The 17,817-nt window shown below is 41.8% G+C and overlaps 1 protein-coding gene across 1 annotated transcript in view; it reads left to right on the top strand.

Moving 5' to 3' along the window:
- Positions 1-17,817, top strand: part of astn1 (astrotactin 1) — a 412,066-nt gene that overhangs the window by 374,277 nt on the left and 19,972 nt on the right. The window contains exon 21 of the mRNA XM_061043889.1: positions 13,776-13,911. Within this exon, the coding sequence (XP_060899872.1) occupies positions 13,776-13,911 (136 nt within the window). The remainder of the gene's footprint in view (positions 1-13,775; positions 13,912-17,817) is intronic.

Genomic DNA, 17,817 nt, shown 5'->3' on the forward strand with positions numbered 1-17,817 from the left:
GAGAAAAAGACCGATAAAGAGAGAGGGACCAGGCAAAAAAGGGAAAATAGAGGCCAAAATCTTGACCTTGCCCACGTAAATCCAAGAGCAACCACTGATATGTGCACGCACGCATATTTTGTTTTCATGTTTCTTCACCAGAATTGACAGACGTGCAGCCTTTCCCCTTCCCCCACCACTGCTCGTGTGTTGTTGACCTCTCATGTCTGAGGTGTTTCATTTTTCATTGACGTAATTGGCTAAATTTACGGCTGGCGTGCAAAGCTCTCTCACGGCAACTGCTATCAATTTGTTCCGACGCACGTCTATCAAATTACACAACCGTTTATCGCCCCCGTTTGAAGACGCATTTTCGATGAATTACTCTGCCGTGACGCAAATGGCAGCTCGACAACGCACTCGTCAAACACAATTCTGGAGAAAGAAGAAGCGATTAGAGCCGTTCCTCCTTCTCTTACGACTTTTTTTTTTCTTTTTTTTAAAAGACACCTTGAGGCCATCCCACCCTCATCCTCATCTTTCTTATCTTTTCCCCTCGACAACTGCTTGAATGGGATGTTGTTAAGTACATATTAAAAACAATCCTGTCTCTGTGTGGTTGATCATGACGGTCTGGTTGTGGTTGTGAGCGACACCAAAGTGCCAAGAAACAACAGTGAAGGGTTTTGTCGACGATCTGTTCCTGTTGTGTTGCTGCTTTATGTGCCTTTTATCCAGTGGAAAGGTAGACAACCAAGTCCAGATGTTATTTGTCAAGATTTCCTCTGCCAATTGTGTGCGCGCTTGTGAGTGTGTAACTGTCAATTACGGCTAAGGAAGCAGTCTGCTTTAACAGAAGGGGATGAATTGCCAAGCAGCCTGTAGTGAAAACCTGAAGGAGAAAGCTAAAGTGTATATCTTTACAGCCTATGTGTGTGTGTGTGTGTGTGTGTGTGTGTGTGTGTGTGTGTGTGTGTGTGTGTGTGTGTGTCCACGCTGGTGCTGCACTGTAAACTTCCCATTAGCCCCCCCCCCCCGTCTTTGCCCCCTCCTCTCGGTTCATCGAGTCCATGATGTGTGCCTCTCTAAACCTGACTTCTGTTTTAGTGCATGACTGCGTTCACTTTGAAACACGGTGCTGTCCTTGCAGAAGAAAGAAACAGACAACCAAGCTGAGGTTGCATTCACTTTTATTTTATTTTATTTTTCACACTGCCGTAGTCTATTACGTACAAACTGGGTTAAATCAGTGAGCAAGGCTTTACATAATGACCACTATAAATTCCTTTACAGTGTACATGTTGTGTCTGTTGTCTAAGTCAAACTCCTGAACATTTCCCCAAATTTTGCGGGGTTGAGCTGCAATTGCTCAAAAAGCCAAATGTGACTCTATGCAGACTTTTTCCAGACACCCCTCAGGTAAAACTCCTGCAAGAAGTCGGGGTGAGTCGAATGTCAGATACTCTTTCCTACTCCTTAAGGCCTTGACACACCAAGCAGACAGCAAAGAACTCGTGGCATCACATCAAGACGCCTTTTGTCTTGGCCAATTAAACTTTAGCTGCATGAGTGGAAATAATTCCTGATAATTATTCAATATTTGATAGTTTTGAGCAGGGCTGGAGTTGTTTAAGAGATGTGTGCAGAAAAAAGTAGAAAAAAATATCAATCTGTTCTATTTTTACATCAGTTTTTTGGAAGTGGACATTTTTGTCCTTAGTGATTTAAGAGGGTAGTAAAAATGTTTCACAGTGTTCTATTGATCTATTAAAAAAATAAAAAAATTGCATTCCAAAATGTGTCAAGAGAGAGTCTTTCTTAGAAAAATGTGTGCCATATGCACTAACACAGACAAAATGATGATCAGATGAAGAGGAAACATTTGACCAAATGGACAAAAATGTCCATAATGATGCAAGAGGGTTAATTATTCTAGAAATATTCAGAAGTGCACGTTTGAGAAACGCCTATAGTTTGCATACTTTAAGTCTTACTGTGTTTAACCTCTGAGATGTATAGAATGCACAAAATGAGCCGTAGTTTTAAAGTAAAGAACATGTTTCCACCAAGCGGCAACCTCTGGGGTTGAAAATTAAGCCATTGAGTAAGTGTGGAAAAACTACAGTTCCTCTTGTGTCCACTTGAGGCTGGCTGCAAAAGTCACATACACACCCATTCTAATTCATGCCCACTTTGACCGCAGAAACAAACATGTTAACAGCCTGGTTCAAAAAATGAATTTGGTCTGAATGGTTCATGTCTTTCCTGTAGACTTTACAAGTAGGTATCGTTTTGTACGACTCATCTGTTTTGATTTGAAGATAAGAGTTATGCCGTATTAGAGATGTGGCAGATCTGACTGACGGGTGGGTTCTGTTAGCCAGGAGACAGCATTTCCAATATGGTGACTGCCATCTATGATCTTCATAACTCTGCTTCAGAAACCAATGGGTGATGTCCCTGAGACTATGTCCATATTTTATACAGTCTTTGGTTTCCCCAGTGAGAATGTGAGTGTGTATAAGTTAAGAATGTATTAATCATTCTGTAAACTTTAAAGTAGACTGACGGACAATTTGATCTTTTCTTTGAAGTGTGACCTTTCAGTTCCATGTAGAAACCTTCGTGTCTGATAGACATTAAGAATCAACAGTAAACACATTATCATCTTTAAAACACCTGTCCTTTCCATTAAGAAGCGAAGAAAAACAGCAGATGATAGGGTCCACACACACACACACGCACACTAAGAGTCTGGGTCTGCACAACTGAACTGATGACAGCAGGCAGGACTTCAAAAGGTGAGACATCCCATAACTCACATCAGTGTCCTGGCATTCCTTGATTTTTCCAACCAATCATACTTTAAGAATGCTCTGAGAAAACAACTCCAGCTGATCTGCGTGTGGTGTGTGTCCTCACACTGCTCTGCACAGAACATGGTGTACCACTGAGATACGACTCTGTCTTCATTAATCCTCATAAAAATAAATGACCTGGTGAAATCTTTGGGCACATTTGGTATTTTGTGCTCATTGAGGGTCAATATAAGGAAGGGTTTTTTGATCTGCATGTTTTATGCACATTTTACATTTTGACACTGAGCCCCTGAGTTGCAACAGTGAGAAGTAATAAAAACTCTAAACTAAGGCAAAGGTGTTTTGTGCATTGCATTGTGGGTTTGTTTGCAGGAAGGCATTGCAAAAAAATAAATGTTTTACCTCTGTCTGAAAGGACTTGGTTTGGCAACCAAAGGGTCGCTAGTTCAGGTCCCAGTAGGACCAAAAATGGGAATTGGAATTGGTATCTGGGGAGGTTCGGCAGTTCACTTGGTGATTACTAGGGCGGCTGTTGTTTCTCAACCGGAATTTTGGGGGTTCGATCCCCAATCCTTACAGCAACATGTCTGATGTGGCCTTAACCCCGAATTGCTCCCGCTGCTTCGTTGGCGGCTTATGAGTGTGTATGTTCTCTGGTCACTTTACATAACAACCTCTGCCATCAGTGTGTGAATGGGTAGGTGTAAAAAAAAAAAAGCTTTGAGTAGTCAGAAGACTAGAAAAGCGCTTTATTTAGCTCAAGTCCATTTACCATTTCCATTCACTACAGAGGGCAGAACATTTTTAATTTCCCTCTGGATTATTAAAGTGTATAAAACAAATAATAAATAACCTTCAGCTTTATCATTATTGGCGGTCACTCAGGGTTGAGTATACTGTCCTCTGTCTTGTTTTATTCTGGGTCTTTAGGTGGGCCTAGAGGCCAATTGTTGAGGAGTCTATTTTGGTGCAATGTGGGCAGGTGTTAGGGGCGGTATAAGATTTATTTTGGGATTATTTGGTGAAAGATTTCATTTTTTAATGTTGTTCCATGAGCAGCTGGGAAATCGGACTTGTCTCCGAAGGCGAGTGTCTGACATACAGATGACATGGCCAGCCCATCACAGCTGGTGTTGGGCGTTAGTGGCAGTGATAATGGGTATGTTGTCTTCAGGCTAGTAACCTGGGTCAAGCTATAGATTACAAGCATTAATGTCTTTTGTATTTCAATGTTAAGCACTTTATCAATCCTAGAGAAGAAATGCAGGTTTACATTCTGTAATTGAGTGGTATGCTAGTTAAACACTTAGGCCTGAAATACATACATGCACAAGCAAGACCTATGGACATGCTTTAATGGAGAGATGAAAGAGGCTGCTTAGCTGTTGGGGTTTGGTGCCTTGCTCAGAATCCATTCCAATTTACATAATTTGGTCTGTACCGCTACCTGAACCGGCATACTGGTTCCCAACCCAAGCAACCTACAAACTGAGCTACTGCCAAAGTTCTCATTAAAATTAGTTGAATATACCAGTCAATACACCTAAAATGATAGTAAATCTGCATTTTTTTGTACATACCTGAATAAATCAGTAAACTCATGACATGTACCTTGCATTTTGAATCAAGGCTAGGTTGCTGTAGGTGGTTTTTTGTACAGTGAAGCAGACATAAACACTTCTTAGGGGGGACGGGGTGGGAGGTGTTCATGCCATGAAAAGACACCAACCTCTAAACTTTTGTAAACCATCATTATTTTTTGTGGACAATATTGTGTGAGTATTGAATAGAGCTACCACCTTTCTATGTTGTTACTGAAAAACGTATTGAAACCCACAATGTAAAACCCCTTTATTAGACAATCCAGCCAGACTGTATAGACTAATAACGTGTTTTTGGTAGTTTCTGAAAGGTTGAGGATTTAAAAATGCAGTCACAAATGAGCTGATTATTTGTCTTTTACCGTAGCTTTAAATAATGAACATTTAATGATTGTTTTATTAGTTGCACAAACACTGTATCCCCTAGAGTGGCGACCTGAGATCTTTGATGCCCACCCAGGAACCATCGGGCCTGAGTTTCCTGCAGCAGGCAGATTTACTGATTTCGCTAAGTTGACAGATTTACGACGGCTCCCAACTGAACCTTTAACAGTCTACGAATGTCATCTCAGGATAAGCAGGCTGGCTCACGCTGTAGAAATGAAATGCAGGATCATGTTCCTCAGATGGTGGGAAGTACAACCTGTTACAACAACTGAGAGAAAATACATTTCAATATGTTGTGAAAAATCTTAAGCTCTTCAAAATGTGCTCCTTTTCTCTTGCCAACAGTTCAGTTGTCACTTCCAAGATGGGATGAATCACCTTCATGTTCCTTTTGAGATTCAAAGTGTCATTCACCTGCTGTGCTTCGATACAATCCTCAATCTGTTCACTATACAAAAGACAGATTTCTCTTTCATCACATATTTATCTCGCCAAACGCTGAGCGCTGGAGACTAAAAGGATTTTTGAAAAATAACTGTGTTGGAACCCATGCTAGGATGAAAAACTGCCTTTCTTCAGATACTTTTCGCACTAAATCAAAGATATCCTTGCTCTGGTGAGGATGTAGTTTTCTTGGGGAGGTTTGTATTGTGTACTTATCCTGTTTCATGGGCCACTTATCCCGTGTCATATTTGTTGTAGTCAAGACAACAAGAAATGAGACCAGAGTGCTCTGAGACCAAGACAAGACCATGACATTTAGGGATTAAGATCGAGTCAAGACCAAGACCAAGACCAAGACCACAAATATCACAGAAAAATCATCATCTTGTGTTTAGAGGGCGTGTCACTCATTAAGACTGTAACAACAGGAAGGTTGCGGCCGTAAACGGGATGAAAACGAAATTACAAATTGAAGTTATTTGTTCTTTTAGAAAGGGAGGCTTTCCTTCTAATCACAGTAATGACATGGAAAACAGCCTATCAGTGGTGGTCTTGGCTGGCCTTGATTTTTAATCCGAAGTCCGCCCAGTTTGAGACCAGACCGAATCAAATGATTCCCGAGACGAGAACGAGACCTTCAAGAAGTGGTCTCGGGACCGGTCTGGAGACCAAAACCAATTTCAAGAAATACAACACAACCCTTTCGTATCATGAGTTACCCCCGGGGGATTTCCACCCGGAGCATGCACCCTTGTGGTGTCTTCAGGGGGAGGTAAGAAAGAAGAAGATAAGACAAAAGTGGTTACCAAATATTTTCCTGTTTATCTTGTTGAAGGGCCTTTGTTAGATGGAGTAGAAGCTACCGTTGCCAGAGAGGACTAAAGAAGGGCAGTGAAATTGAGGGGCGCGATAAAGTGCCACATTGCTTATCATGAAGTCACAAAATATAAATTGTCAGTGAGAATGTGGAGTTGTTTTTTTTTTGTATAGTTTATTTTTAGGGCTTTTATGCTTCTATTTGCATAGGGCAGTGGAGAGAGTCAGAAAGTCAGGAGAGAGAGTGGGTAATGACATGCAGGAAAGGAGCCATGAGTTGGATTTGCACCCGGGGTCGCCTGCTTGGAGGTACATGCGGGGCACGCACACTAACCACTAGGCTACCGGCGCCCCCTCTCCTACAGTTTTGATGACTAGAACATTGAAAAAAGCATCAAATCCAAATCTAGGACAACCATTTGAGGTGTTGGAGAAAGTCAGTGCTTGAGTGGATGACAACGGTGGTAATATGGTATGTGCATACCAGCCGCTTCTTTTTGGAAGTTTTTGACAACTCTATCACTATCACTCACACTGGTAAAGATTTTTAAATAAAAGTCCCTAAATGTACAACAGGACTGATCACATACTGTTTCTTTGGGGATTTTGAGTTCATAGTACCCGTCACAAACTGGCCCGGGGTGAAGTACTGCTCCTCATCTCCTCCAAACTCAATTTCCTTTTTTTCAAACTGTCTTTCAGCTGTCTTTCAGCTAGATGAATATTTGATTCTGTGTACGTTTTGTAAGCCGTCTGGCCTTGACTCATGCCCATAAATGCCATGGCAGAACACCCTGTTCACAGGGTTACAAATGTCCTGACTTAGATATTTGTTTTAGTCGATTAGGTGCACTTTCTGTTCCCCGGGCCAGCAGGCCACCCACAGAAATCTTCCTCCCGTCGTGTCAGTGCACAGCGGGTTCCTCGTACTGTTGTTGATGTGCTGTGCTGCAGTTCTTCTGCTTCCTGTGGTGTTTTACAGAAGGAGCCTCACAGAAAAGATGGGCTTGACTGGAAAGATTGGACAGATAAAAAGTTGAGGAAAGCTTCAGAACCCACACTTTAACAACATTATGTGTTTGAGTCCCCCACTGCTTCATGTGCCAACGGCTCCGACGTTTTTTCATATTTTCTGACACTCATATCTGCACCAACGCTGTGATTTCATGACTTTGTGTTTTTTAGATAGGGCTTGTTAAAGAGTTCATGAACGGTTGGTGTCGAGCCAGGTTTTTGTTCCTTCAGCATGACTTTACAACATGAGAGAGGAGGGAGAGCAGACAGAGATATGAGTATGTGAGAATGGATCACCCATCTGTACTTGGCTAACAATTTTCTAATCACAGTCCGTTTGACAGTGCCAAAGGCAAAATACGTGACTTGACTTGACATCAGTGATTGAGGCGAGGCCAAACATGCAATACGGTTCAGGAGAGCAATATAACGGATATTCTGGACAGATTTTCTAACGGAGAATTCCTGTCTATTATTTCTTGTCTTGTGCTTTGGTTTTGGCCATCATTTCTGTTCACTTTGTACGATGAAGAGATCTGAGTCTACTTTGTTCACTGGAACTCACTTTTATCTCTCCGATGATCAGGTCGTAAAATAGCCAACTGTCTAATCAGGATATCAAAACTACTTTATTTTGAGGTAAAAAATAACAGCAAGGGCACTTCAATTGTCAGAATCTTGAGTACCTGGGTTAGGGTTGTGTTTGTGTGTTGTTGATCAAAGTGGATCCAGAAGGTGAATTATGAACCACGATGGATGTTTACAGACAGTTTGGGTTGTAACTGCTCATCTTTGAATCCCTTTCAAAAAGTGTCCTGTTAATTACCTCTGGGTTGATATAATAACCTTCCAATAGTCTGCACTACTTATGGTTATACTTTCAGACTTCCCTTTCATTACCCACATTCCCCGCTGTGGTCCTTCAGCGCCACAGTTTTGCTCCGTCGGACGGCGCACGCCCTGCCCCACTGGATCCGTTTCTGGAACGTGAGCGCAGCCATGACCAGCTGTACACACATCACATGAGAACTACAAGATCCTGCGGGAATAAAGAGAAAAACGTCCAAACAACATGTTGCTTTGTCTTTCTGAGGATGACTTGTTGTTCGTTCGGTGCCTGTTTTGACGTTATGTTGATAAAGTGATGGAAAATACGACCGGGAGTCCATATGTTGTGTTTTATTTTGAAATTGATGATCTGTACGTTTCCTTGTCTGACTTCCTGTCCGGGCTGTTATATTCTTGTTATATTGTCACATGTGGAAATTGGGGGTTAGTGTAGTAGAGCTTCAGCGTCTTCAGTTCTCTTGATCCATCACAAGTCACTACAAGTTTCAACTTCACTGTGACTGACTTTCAACACCTCTTGATGCCTGTTGCTAAGAAGTCCAATAGCTTAATAAATACTGGTAGAATTACTTAACATATTTCCAAACGTTGGTTCTCCAGTGTGGTCTCGGACTCTGTTTCTCTTTCAAAACGCCTCCTTACATCCCAGACAGATATTCCAACCAGCAATTAATATGCTAAGTGGAGCAAAGCCTCACAATGTCACTTTTCATTTACATCTGCAGCATGTTTATATCTTTCAGCCGGGTGTCAAGTCTGTGCGCTGGGTAAACACTTCCCTCTGACAGCTGCTGCACACCGTTTTTTCATCATCCGCCCCTCTCTCGCTTGCCTCCATGGCACTCGGCCTTCTGTTTACCAGCTGGTGGCGCAGGCAGGGTTCGGCAGGGAAGACGTAGGTGACCACCTCAGAGCGCCCATCATTCACACATGCAGCACACACATATTGACACACACATCGCAGGCACACACTGAGGAAGAGCTCATGTGGAGGGGAAAGCACAGGTGACCACCTAAGGGCGTCCATCACTTCACACAAATATATTGTATAAATACACACCGACAGGCACTGCTTGTGGAGCGGAGGGTCACAGATGACCACCTCAGAGCAACCATCACTTCACACACGGGACACACAGACTTGTCTTTTGAAGCAGAGGGGTTTTTTCCCCTTCCAGTGAAACACACATCTTGGTGGCCAAATGCCCTCTTGACGTAGGCAGTGCCAGCTGGGAAAACATAGCGAGCCGTACGTGTCACCACCAGCCTGGGGCAGCAGGAAAGAAATCCTGCAGAGGAGGTGATGGAGGAGGTGTGGTCCGAGAGAGTTTGCTCCTCTCTCATGTGTGGGACTCCGGTAAATAAAGGAGTTATCTGATTCAGTAGTGGGTTAATGGGAGAGTTTTAATACGACCTACACCAGGCCCTCTGAAAGTTAAGAATGCCACAGCTCACTGAAAACAGAAAAATGATTCTCACAACTGAACCTCTCATCACTCAACTCTTGGACAAAAATAAAAAAAGCATTTCCTAGTTTATTTTCAGTTCATAACAGAAACATTAGATGTGAAGCAATACTAAATGACCTCTCAGCAGACTTGCATAATCTCCCGTCCCCTTCAAGGGGGCTGCAGCCCACACTATGGGAATCACCACCCTACACTTTGCAACTCAGGTATGCACAATGGATGCTACCGGTGCATTATTTGCAAGGGACCATGAAAGGGCTATCTCTTACAAATGGACCGGGCAGAGAAAACTCCCATGATTCCCCACCAGCCTCGACGTCATCGTTTGTTATTGTTAAATCGATTAAGAGCGCCAGTCGTTTTAAACGAGGAGAGAGCAGCGCCTGGCCTCTTTTTTCCTAGTGCTCCACCTTTTTTTTGCAGCTGCTCCAAGTACTCCAGTTGAAAATCTCAACTTTTCAAAAAAAGGTGCTGTTGACGTCACCGGCACTCTTTTCCAAATGTATGATATTCCCTGTATGTTTGCCGCGTACCAATCGGGTCTCGTACCCACATCCTCTTTGCTCCGTGTCTGATTGGGAAATAAACAATATAATATATAAAACAAATAAAAAGTAATGGAGCAGAGTCAGTCATACAGCGGCCGTTGTAAACAGACTGTTGTCATAGAGACAGGACGGACGTGCAGCACTTCTCTTTAAAGCACACAAACGCTTCATTCAAGCACTCTTGATCACAGAGCCCGGAAAAAACAAGAGGTGGACACGGGGCCTTAATCAGTGAGTGAATGTGTAGGTGTGACCTGTGGCGTAAAAGCGCTTTGAAAGGTCAGAGGACTACCATACAAACTCAAGTCCATTTACCATTTATGATGTGTGTAACAGTTTATTCTGACTTTTAGTTGTTTTTATTGTAAGGTGGTTTGATCCCTTAAGTCAGGGAACAAAATCTCTGTAGTGTTTAGTTGATGCCCAGCGTCAATGAGCTTGATTGAATCGGGCTTCAAGGTTTTATTCTGCAACATCAACAATGATTTATGTATTTTCCTATAATCAGGTAATACTCTACACACCATTGGACCGTTTATGTGCACGACTACACCTCTGTTTTGATGTTTCTGTTACCATTTGATGCCAAAATGAAACTCCTTATTGAGTTTGATTTACTCTGAAAGCTTTTCTCATGGGTGACATAATGCTGGAGGTTTGAAACACCAACGATCAGTTGTCCAAAAATTCCTGTTTTTTTACACAAATTCCAACCGTTCACTAAAAATAGTACATTGTAAATGTGTCCTGCCCATGAGTTTCACATCACTCATGTTTTATTGGGGGTCTTTTAAGGTTCCTACACATACTCAATGTGTGTGTTTGTGTGTCTTTCCTAACTTTGTCGATGACGTAGAGACTCTTTTAGTCATTAAAACAGTTTTATACGTGGATAATGTATGCAAAAGGTTGAAGAGGAAGACCTTGATGTGAGAGAAACCTTTTCTCCTGTTCAGCTACAGACTGGTGTTTTAAAAAAAGTGGGTGCACATTGAATGAGTAACACTTCTCGTCCTCAGTAGCTACTTCCAAGGTGCTCTTGAACGTCCATCAATTGTTGAAGCAGGGAAGTTGACTGAAAGGACTACATGTGCACAAAAATATCAGTGTACCTGGAACACGCTGTTCTTTTGCCTTTCTCTGAATAACTCAAAGTTAACAGCTTGTCCCTAAACAGATTTTTTTCACTAACCCAATGTGACCTTTACCTTTTTAACAGCAAGATTTAAAGGCACAAGAAAAACTTTTTAAAAAAACTGACCCTTGTGTGAGGACAGGTCCGACCTGCATGTTGTAGCATGTCTGTTTACAGTTTAGCAGAGAGGTATTTCTAATGTCAACTTGCATTAATATGAACTTTTCAAAAAGGAGACTTAACAGGCATGCCCTTTTTCTGCATATACTTCATCCAGCCCCGAGGAAACACACACATGTCCTTATCTTACCTCGTGATTTCAATTCAATAAGTCATGCATCATGTTTACATCAGGAGTAGAAAATGCTGTGGTTAAACACACCCAGAAAACAGGGGATGAAATGCTGTCTGTACTCAAAAGGTCTGTGAAAAAGCTCAACACAACAAACATTTAAACAAATCATTCAGTCTTTGTTTTTGTTTTTTTTAACTCCTCTGGATCATTGCTCTGTGGTTTGGTCCAGCACTTCAATGAGTATCAAACTAAACTGCAGCAGCAGGTCCAGAATAAAGCTGCAGGTATTGCTCTCAGCCTCTCATGAGCGTTGAGATCAAATATCAGTGAAATGCATGAGAGCCTGTCGTGGTTTGAAGTCGAAACAGATTACTTTATTCACAAAGATTTGGTTAATGTTGGCTGGGCTAGCTCATATCAGAAGTTAAAACTGTTTCCCCATCTTACACTGCATATTACAGTGAATACTTTAACAGAAGTTTCCTGAGATCTTTCTCTTATTTACAAGAGCCACTTTTCATGCAAGGGCAGATGTGGCTCAGCTGGTAGAGTTGGTCATCTCCAAACCAGAAGGTTGGGGGTTTGATCCTTAGCTCCTGCAACTTCATGTAAATGTGTCCCTGGACACTTAAAGGGGACACGTTGTGAAAAATCCATTTTGACAGTGTTTTTGAACATATATTTGAGTGTCTACTGACCCACAAAATGTGAAATAAACCCATCCAGTCCTTTGTTTGTGGTCTGCATAAGTCTTACAACACAGAGAAAAATGCTCCGTTTCAAATTTGCTCTCCTTGTGACATCACAGTGGTATTCTGGTAAAGAAAATACCTTCCCCCTCCCCCGCCGTTTTTATAATCTATAGCGAAGCAGTGATGAAAAGTCAGGGGGGTCTCCTCTGGTGCTTGATTCATGTTATATTTTGACCAAAGCACAGCACAGATGTTTCATTTAGACCACAGGGGACTGTTTGAAAAGGTGGAGAAGGGGGATAATATGTCCTCTTTGCTCCCGCTGCTTTGTCGACAGCGTATGAATGTGCGCATGAATTGTTAATCACGTTACACAGCAGCCTCTACCATCAGTGTGTGAATGTGTACGTGTGACCTGCTGTGTTAAAGTCCATTTACCAGTCACACAACGACTAGTTATGTATTATCCTGTTATTTCAGCTATGGATGGTTCAGACCAATACATCAACTTTTAAAAAAATCTGTAATTTACATTCTAATTAAGAACACCTCCTCTATTTCATGATCTGGATGAATTATTATTTGTTTGTATAGGCATACATGGGAGGTAGAGAGAGAGATTGTCAATGGGTGAGCGAGAGAGAGGGAGTCTGTTTATGAGGTTGTCCAACCAGAAACAGTATATGAGAAGATCAGAATTCTACAATTCACTTAGCAGACGCTTTTATCCAAAGTGACATACATCAGAGAGTAAGTACAACACAAGCAAAGCACCTTTGACCTTCCATACAGTTGTCAGTCATTCATTCATCAAACATTCCCCACTAAAGCAGTTACATTCAAATAAATCATTACAGAAAACATGTGACAATTACTTCACATTTAGTGCCAATGCATGTGTGCTGAATGTCTCTGAAGAACTAAGTTTAAATTGAGGTGGGGGGAATCCTACCATTTAGTCAAACAGATGGGCTTGAGGCCTGCCTTTTGGGAGAATCTCCATGTAGCAAGGTCCAGTTGTCTTTCAGGATGCTCCTTTAGCTTGCCATCAACATATTGCAGCAATATATGCCGGACCATGTGTTCAAATTCTTAAAACCAATCCACAGCCGCACATCAGTTCCTCAAGGGGCTGGAAGTCTCACTTAATGAATAAGGTCCAGCTTTGTTTTCAGGGTCCAAATGTCCTGGTTTCCAACTTCCAGACGTTCAGAATGAGTGTTTCCAAATGTTGATATGCTTGAGTCCTGCTACCTGCTGTTTGGCTGCATTTGAATGAATTAAATTAGGTCTTTAGTTCACCTGGGGAAGGGGGGCAGATGGCTGTTGGCTGCAGGACGCATCTGATTGACTCAGGTTTGTCCAATTTCATCAGTGTTACACATTACCTAAAGAAACTTCAGTAGTTAATACTAATTCTTTGTGTTGGGATGGTTAAATGGGCTCTTTAAAAGATAAATGAAACATATTTGTGTGTGTGCAAACACCCCCGGACTAAGTAGATTAAGCTTTGATTTAAGTTGATCTTTTAGAAAATGAAAAAAGAAAGCAGGAAACATACTGAAACTTATTTTGAGGGCAAAACGATCTTCAACCTCTACAGCCCTAACTTTTGAATTTTACATTTCAGAGGCTTCATCTCAAACTGTACATGAATGACTTTGGACTCTCATCCTGGAGGCGTCACTAATGACAACACACATTGTGTCTCTCTCTCTCTGCTGCAGAAACACTTTTGAGCTTTGTGGATGACATCTTGTCGGGGGCCAGGTCTCCATGTGTGATGTTAGGGGACATCCCCAACCTCCTGTCCTCCTCCATCAGCATGATCATCCGCTGCCTGGAGCCCGACACCACCTACATGTAAGTCGTGTCTTTTGTCTTTCATATGCAGGTAGACTGAACTACCTGAAGTAAAAGAAAACAGGGACTAGATTTGGTTCAATCAAGTTGCACTGTCAGATATATTTTGAGCTGCTGCTTTTCTTTTTTCATGCAAATGTTACTACCAAACTGTTCTGTTTTAAACCACAAAAAAAAATCAGGATACATACTAAAACAACGATGTTAGATTTGTACTGCTCATGCACACTATTTTCCCACAATGCATTGTGCAAGGCAAGAAGACAGAGCAGCTCCTCACAGCTGGAAGAGTTTAGAGTAATTGTATTGTGGTGAGACGGATCCAGAAAGACCAAAGAGAACAAACACGGAATCATCTTTGGAAAAACATTAGTTTTTCTCTCTGGTAAGTTGAATTGGCAGTGTCCCCTCAAAGTCGATGTTTGATTGACACCTCATGCTGCACACATTGCATCATTTCCTGTCAGAATAAAACAGTGAAGTTAATGCTAATCTCTTGTAAACTAACTGAAGAAACAGTTTACCATGGGATGAGTACTAAGACCTAGAGTCTTTGCATTCATGAGGAAGCATGGAGTTTGAATGTCGCAGACATTTATCATATCGTAGACCTAGCTGTAGCTAGAAACATGCAAAGTGATTTCTGTGAAATGTTAAGGCTTCAAGCTAGCACATGATAGGCAGAGGAAGGAAACGGCTACCTGGCTAAATGTAAAGGAGCCCTCTAACATCGGTGGTGTCACATTTAATGTTAGTTTATTTAATCAAGCAATCAATCAATATGTGTTAATATAGTGCCAATTCAAAACAAATTTTGTGAAAAGAGCAGGTTAAAGACCTTAATCTTTGGTGTATTATCTACAAAGACCCAACATGAATCCATCATGAGCACTAAGCAACATTTAGCAAAGTTACAGTGGAGAGGAAAACTTCCTTTAAGAGGCAGAAACCTGGAGCAGAACCAGACTCATGATGAACAGACGTCTGAGGAGACTGTGTTGAGGTGGAAAGTGGGATAGAGGGAGATACAGAAGGAAGGAGACGGATAGAGAGCAACAATGAATATGGAATTCCAAGTGAAAGCCTCGCATACTTACGTTTCTCAGAAGGGTTAATTTAGAGGGGGTTTGATGTGGTATGACTTGTTATAGAAAGTAGGCAAGAAATATGGAAATGGAAGGTATTTCGAAGGCTGTGGTCAGAACTTTAAAAAAATATTCTTAAACTCAAAGTGTGGCGAAACCGACCTAATGTATCCAGGTATAATTTACATGACGTTTTTTTTTATCACAGCAGCACATACAGCAACAGTACAGCAGCTTTCAGTAGCAGATCCCGCTTCCTTATGCAATGATCTTTGACATAACATCCAAGGTTTCCATGGCAACGATGAACATTTCGTCTCTGTCATGGCGGCTCTGTCATGGCGGCCATAAAAGACACATCCCTATCTACAACTGTAAAGTAAAGGATTTCTCTGGCTTTGATAACTGATGGAAATGTAAGTCATTAATTTGAGATATTTTAGTGTGAAAATTCTACATATTACTCCTTTAAGTGTCTTCCTGGTCGCTACAGAGACAGAATAAGACGATGTAAGAAATGAAAATAAATCGCTCTCATTTGTGCTCGTACAGCTCTGTATTCTATCTCCTTGTGTTTGTGAGAGAAGAACTTTTTCAAATGTGACTAATATGTCACCCTCTCCATCAGCACACACACACACACACACACACACACACACACACAACTACACACATCAAATCGTCGTATGCTCTTGTACACATGCTGACATTTATCTCACAGAGAGGCCTGCCAGAAAGGAAGCCACACACATAAAGAGACAGAGTTAAAAAACAAGGGTTAGCAGAGACAACATTTATGAAAGAGGGAGAAAAATATCAAGAGGGGAGGTACAGGGGGGAAACGAAAGTATGAGCAAAACAAGAAAAAAAGAGGAAAGAAGGGGGGAAGAGGGCCGGGGAGCCTCTCCATCTGTGGAGCTGAGTGAGCGGCTGCACATGCCCTTTTAATCCCAGCATCGATGGGGCTCCCGCTCTCTCTCTCTATCCCGTCTGGCAGCTCATTCATCTCTCTGAGCCGAGGCCTCGTCTCCCCCTTCAGGGCGCCACACACTCCTTATATCTTCCTTAAAGGCCGAGGCACGGTTTGCTTTGTAGAGGGGGAAATGTAAAGCATGGGGAGAAGGATGTGCATGCTATTATGTAAGCATGACACAGAGAAAAAACATACTCTGCTGCAAATGTTCGGTCTTGACTAAATATTCTGTCATTCTCTAACCCTCTCATCTGTTCATGCAGTTATAATAAATACATTTGCAGGTTCATCGTTTATTTGTCTTTCCTTTAGTTCTCCCTCCTCTGTGACTGTTGGTGTGGCTCGCTGTATCCTACATGCTTGGATGCAGTTAGTGTTTCCATCACTAGGTGGTGCTACTCATTCAGTGAAATGGTTATTAGCTCTGTAAAAGAGTGTTCAGTGTCAGTCCAGTATCGATTATGCAGGGTCTGATCTCCAGTAATAACAGACATTAATTATAAAGACAGCGGCATGACATGGAGCAGCAGCCAGATGTTTTTGCTTCCGTTTTATTGTCGCTCCAGTAAATTATCATCACTGGACATTTTGAATGACTGTATCAGTATCGTCTTCATGTAATATACAGGATTATAACTGACAAAGCCATTCATCACTATACGGCTAAAAAGATGTCTGCAGTTAGTCGGCAGCCACTAAAGTCTGTTGGGGCCCTATAAGCAAAAATCAGTTTGGGGGCATCACCATCATGTCTGCCATGGTCCCAACACTTACTCCTCCTCCTCTTTTTTCCTGTTTCTTTTTTTCTCTCCTCTTCTTCATTTTGCTTTGTTGACTTTCATTTCAAAAACTTTTGGTTTTCACAGCAATAATGCATGCAACACTTAGCGAGAGAGTGAGTGCTGACAGATGGGGCCTCCTTAGGGAGGTCTCCTACTGTCATTGTAAAATTTGTACATTTTAGGGCCACTGCTTTGGATTAAGTTTTGTGAGCCCTCAGGGGGCCCCAAGCAGTTGCCCGTTGACAAGCAGCGCCTCTGGTGATGTTCGTCTTACCATCTTAAAATTGTATGTTTGTATGGTGTTTTTATTTGTTGATTCATGTTTTTGTATTTGTTTATTTGGCAGAGACACATGCAGTATACACAAGAGAATTGAACAACAATTTCCAAATACACTGCACCACAGCATGTATTTTCCAATGCCTGTTCCTGGAAGGGCACTGATACTGGGGGCAGCAGTAGCTCAGTCTGTAGGGACTTGTTTTGGGAACCAGTGGGTTGTGGATTACGTCGGAAGTTGTTTCTGTTAGCTTGTGAGTTGCCAGTTGACTTCCTGAGCACTGCTGAGATGCCTTGAGGGCTCTGAACCCCAACTTCTTGGGCACTCCTTCATGTGCAGCCCCTCCCTCTGACCTCTCTCCATTAGTGCATGTCCATAGAATCCTGTTTGTGCATGTTTTTTTAGCCTGTGTAGCATTTCTCTATAAAATACATGTAAAATATACAGAGAGTGTGTTAACAGAGAGAGCCGATCCGTGTTAAATTTGGTTTAACAGTTATAAGAAGCTTCAGGACTTGTTTCAGTAGCATGCACAAACAGATAAAAAACTTGCCTTTATACAGTATATATAGACATATAACCCCACCCCTACACATGATGATATGATTGATTATTTTTTTTGGCATTCCTTTGATATCATTTTAAAATTTGGCAGCTCTGGTTTGTTTTAAGTTTGGTCTGAAATATATTCCATATGTTAGCTCCCTTTATATTAAAGGGCTACTGGCCAAAAGAGGTACTCCAGTATGATACTACAGTTCCCTAGCTGCTGTGGTGTTCCTGGTT

This window comes from Labrus mixtus, chromosome 8 (assembly GCF_963584025.1).
Source record: "Labrus mixtus chromosome 8, fLabMix1.1, whole genome shotgun sequence".
NCBI classification, from domain to species: Eukaryota; Metazoa; Chordata; class Actinopteri; order Labriformes; family Labridae; genus Labrus; species Labrus mixtus.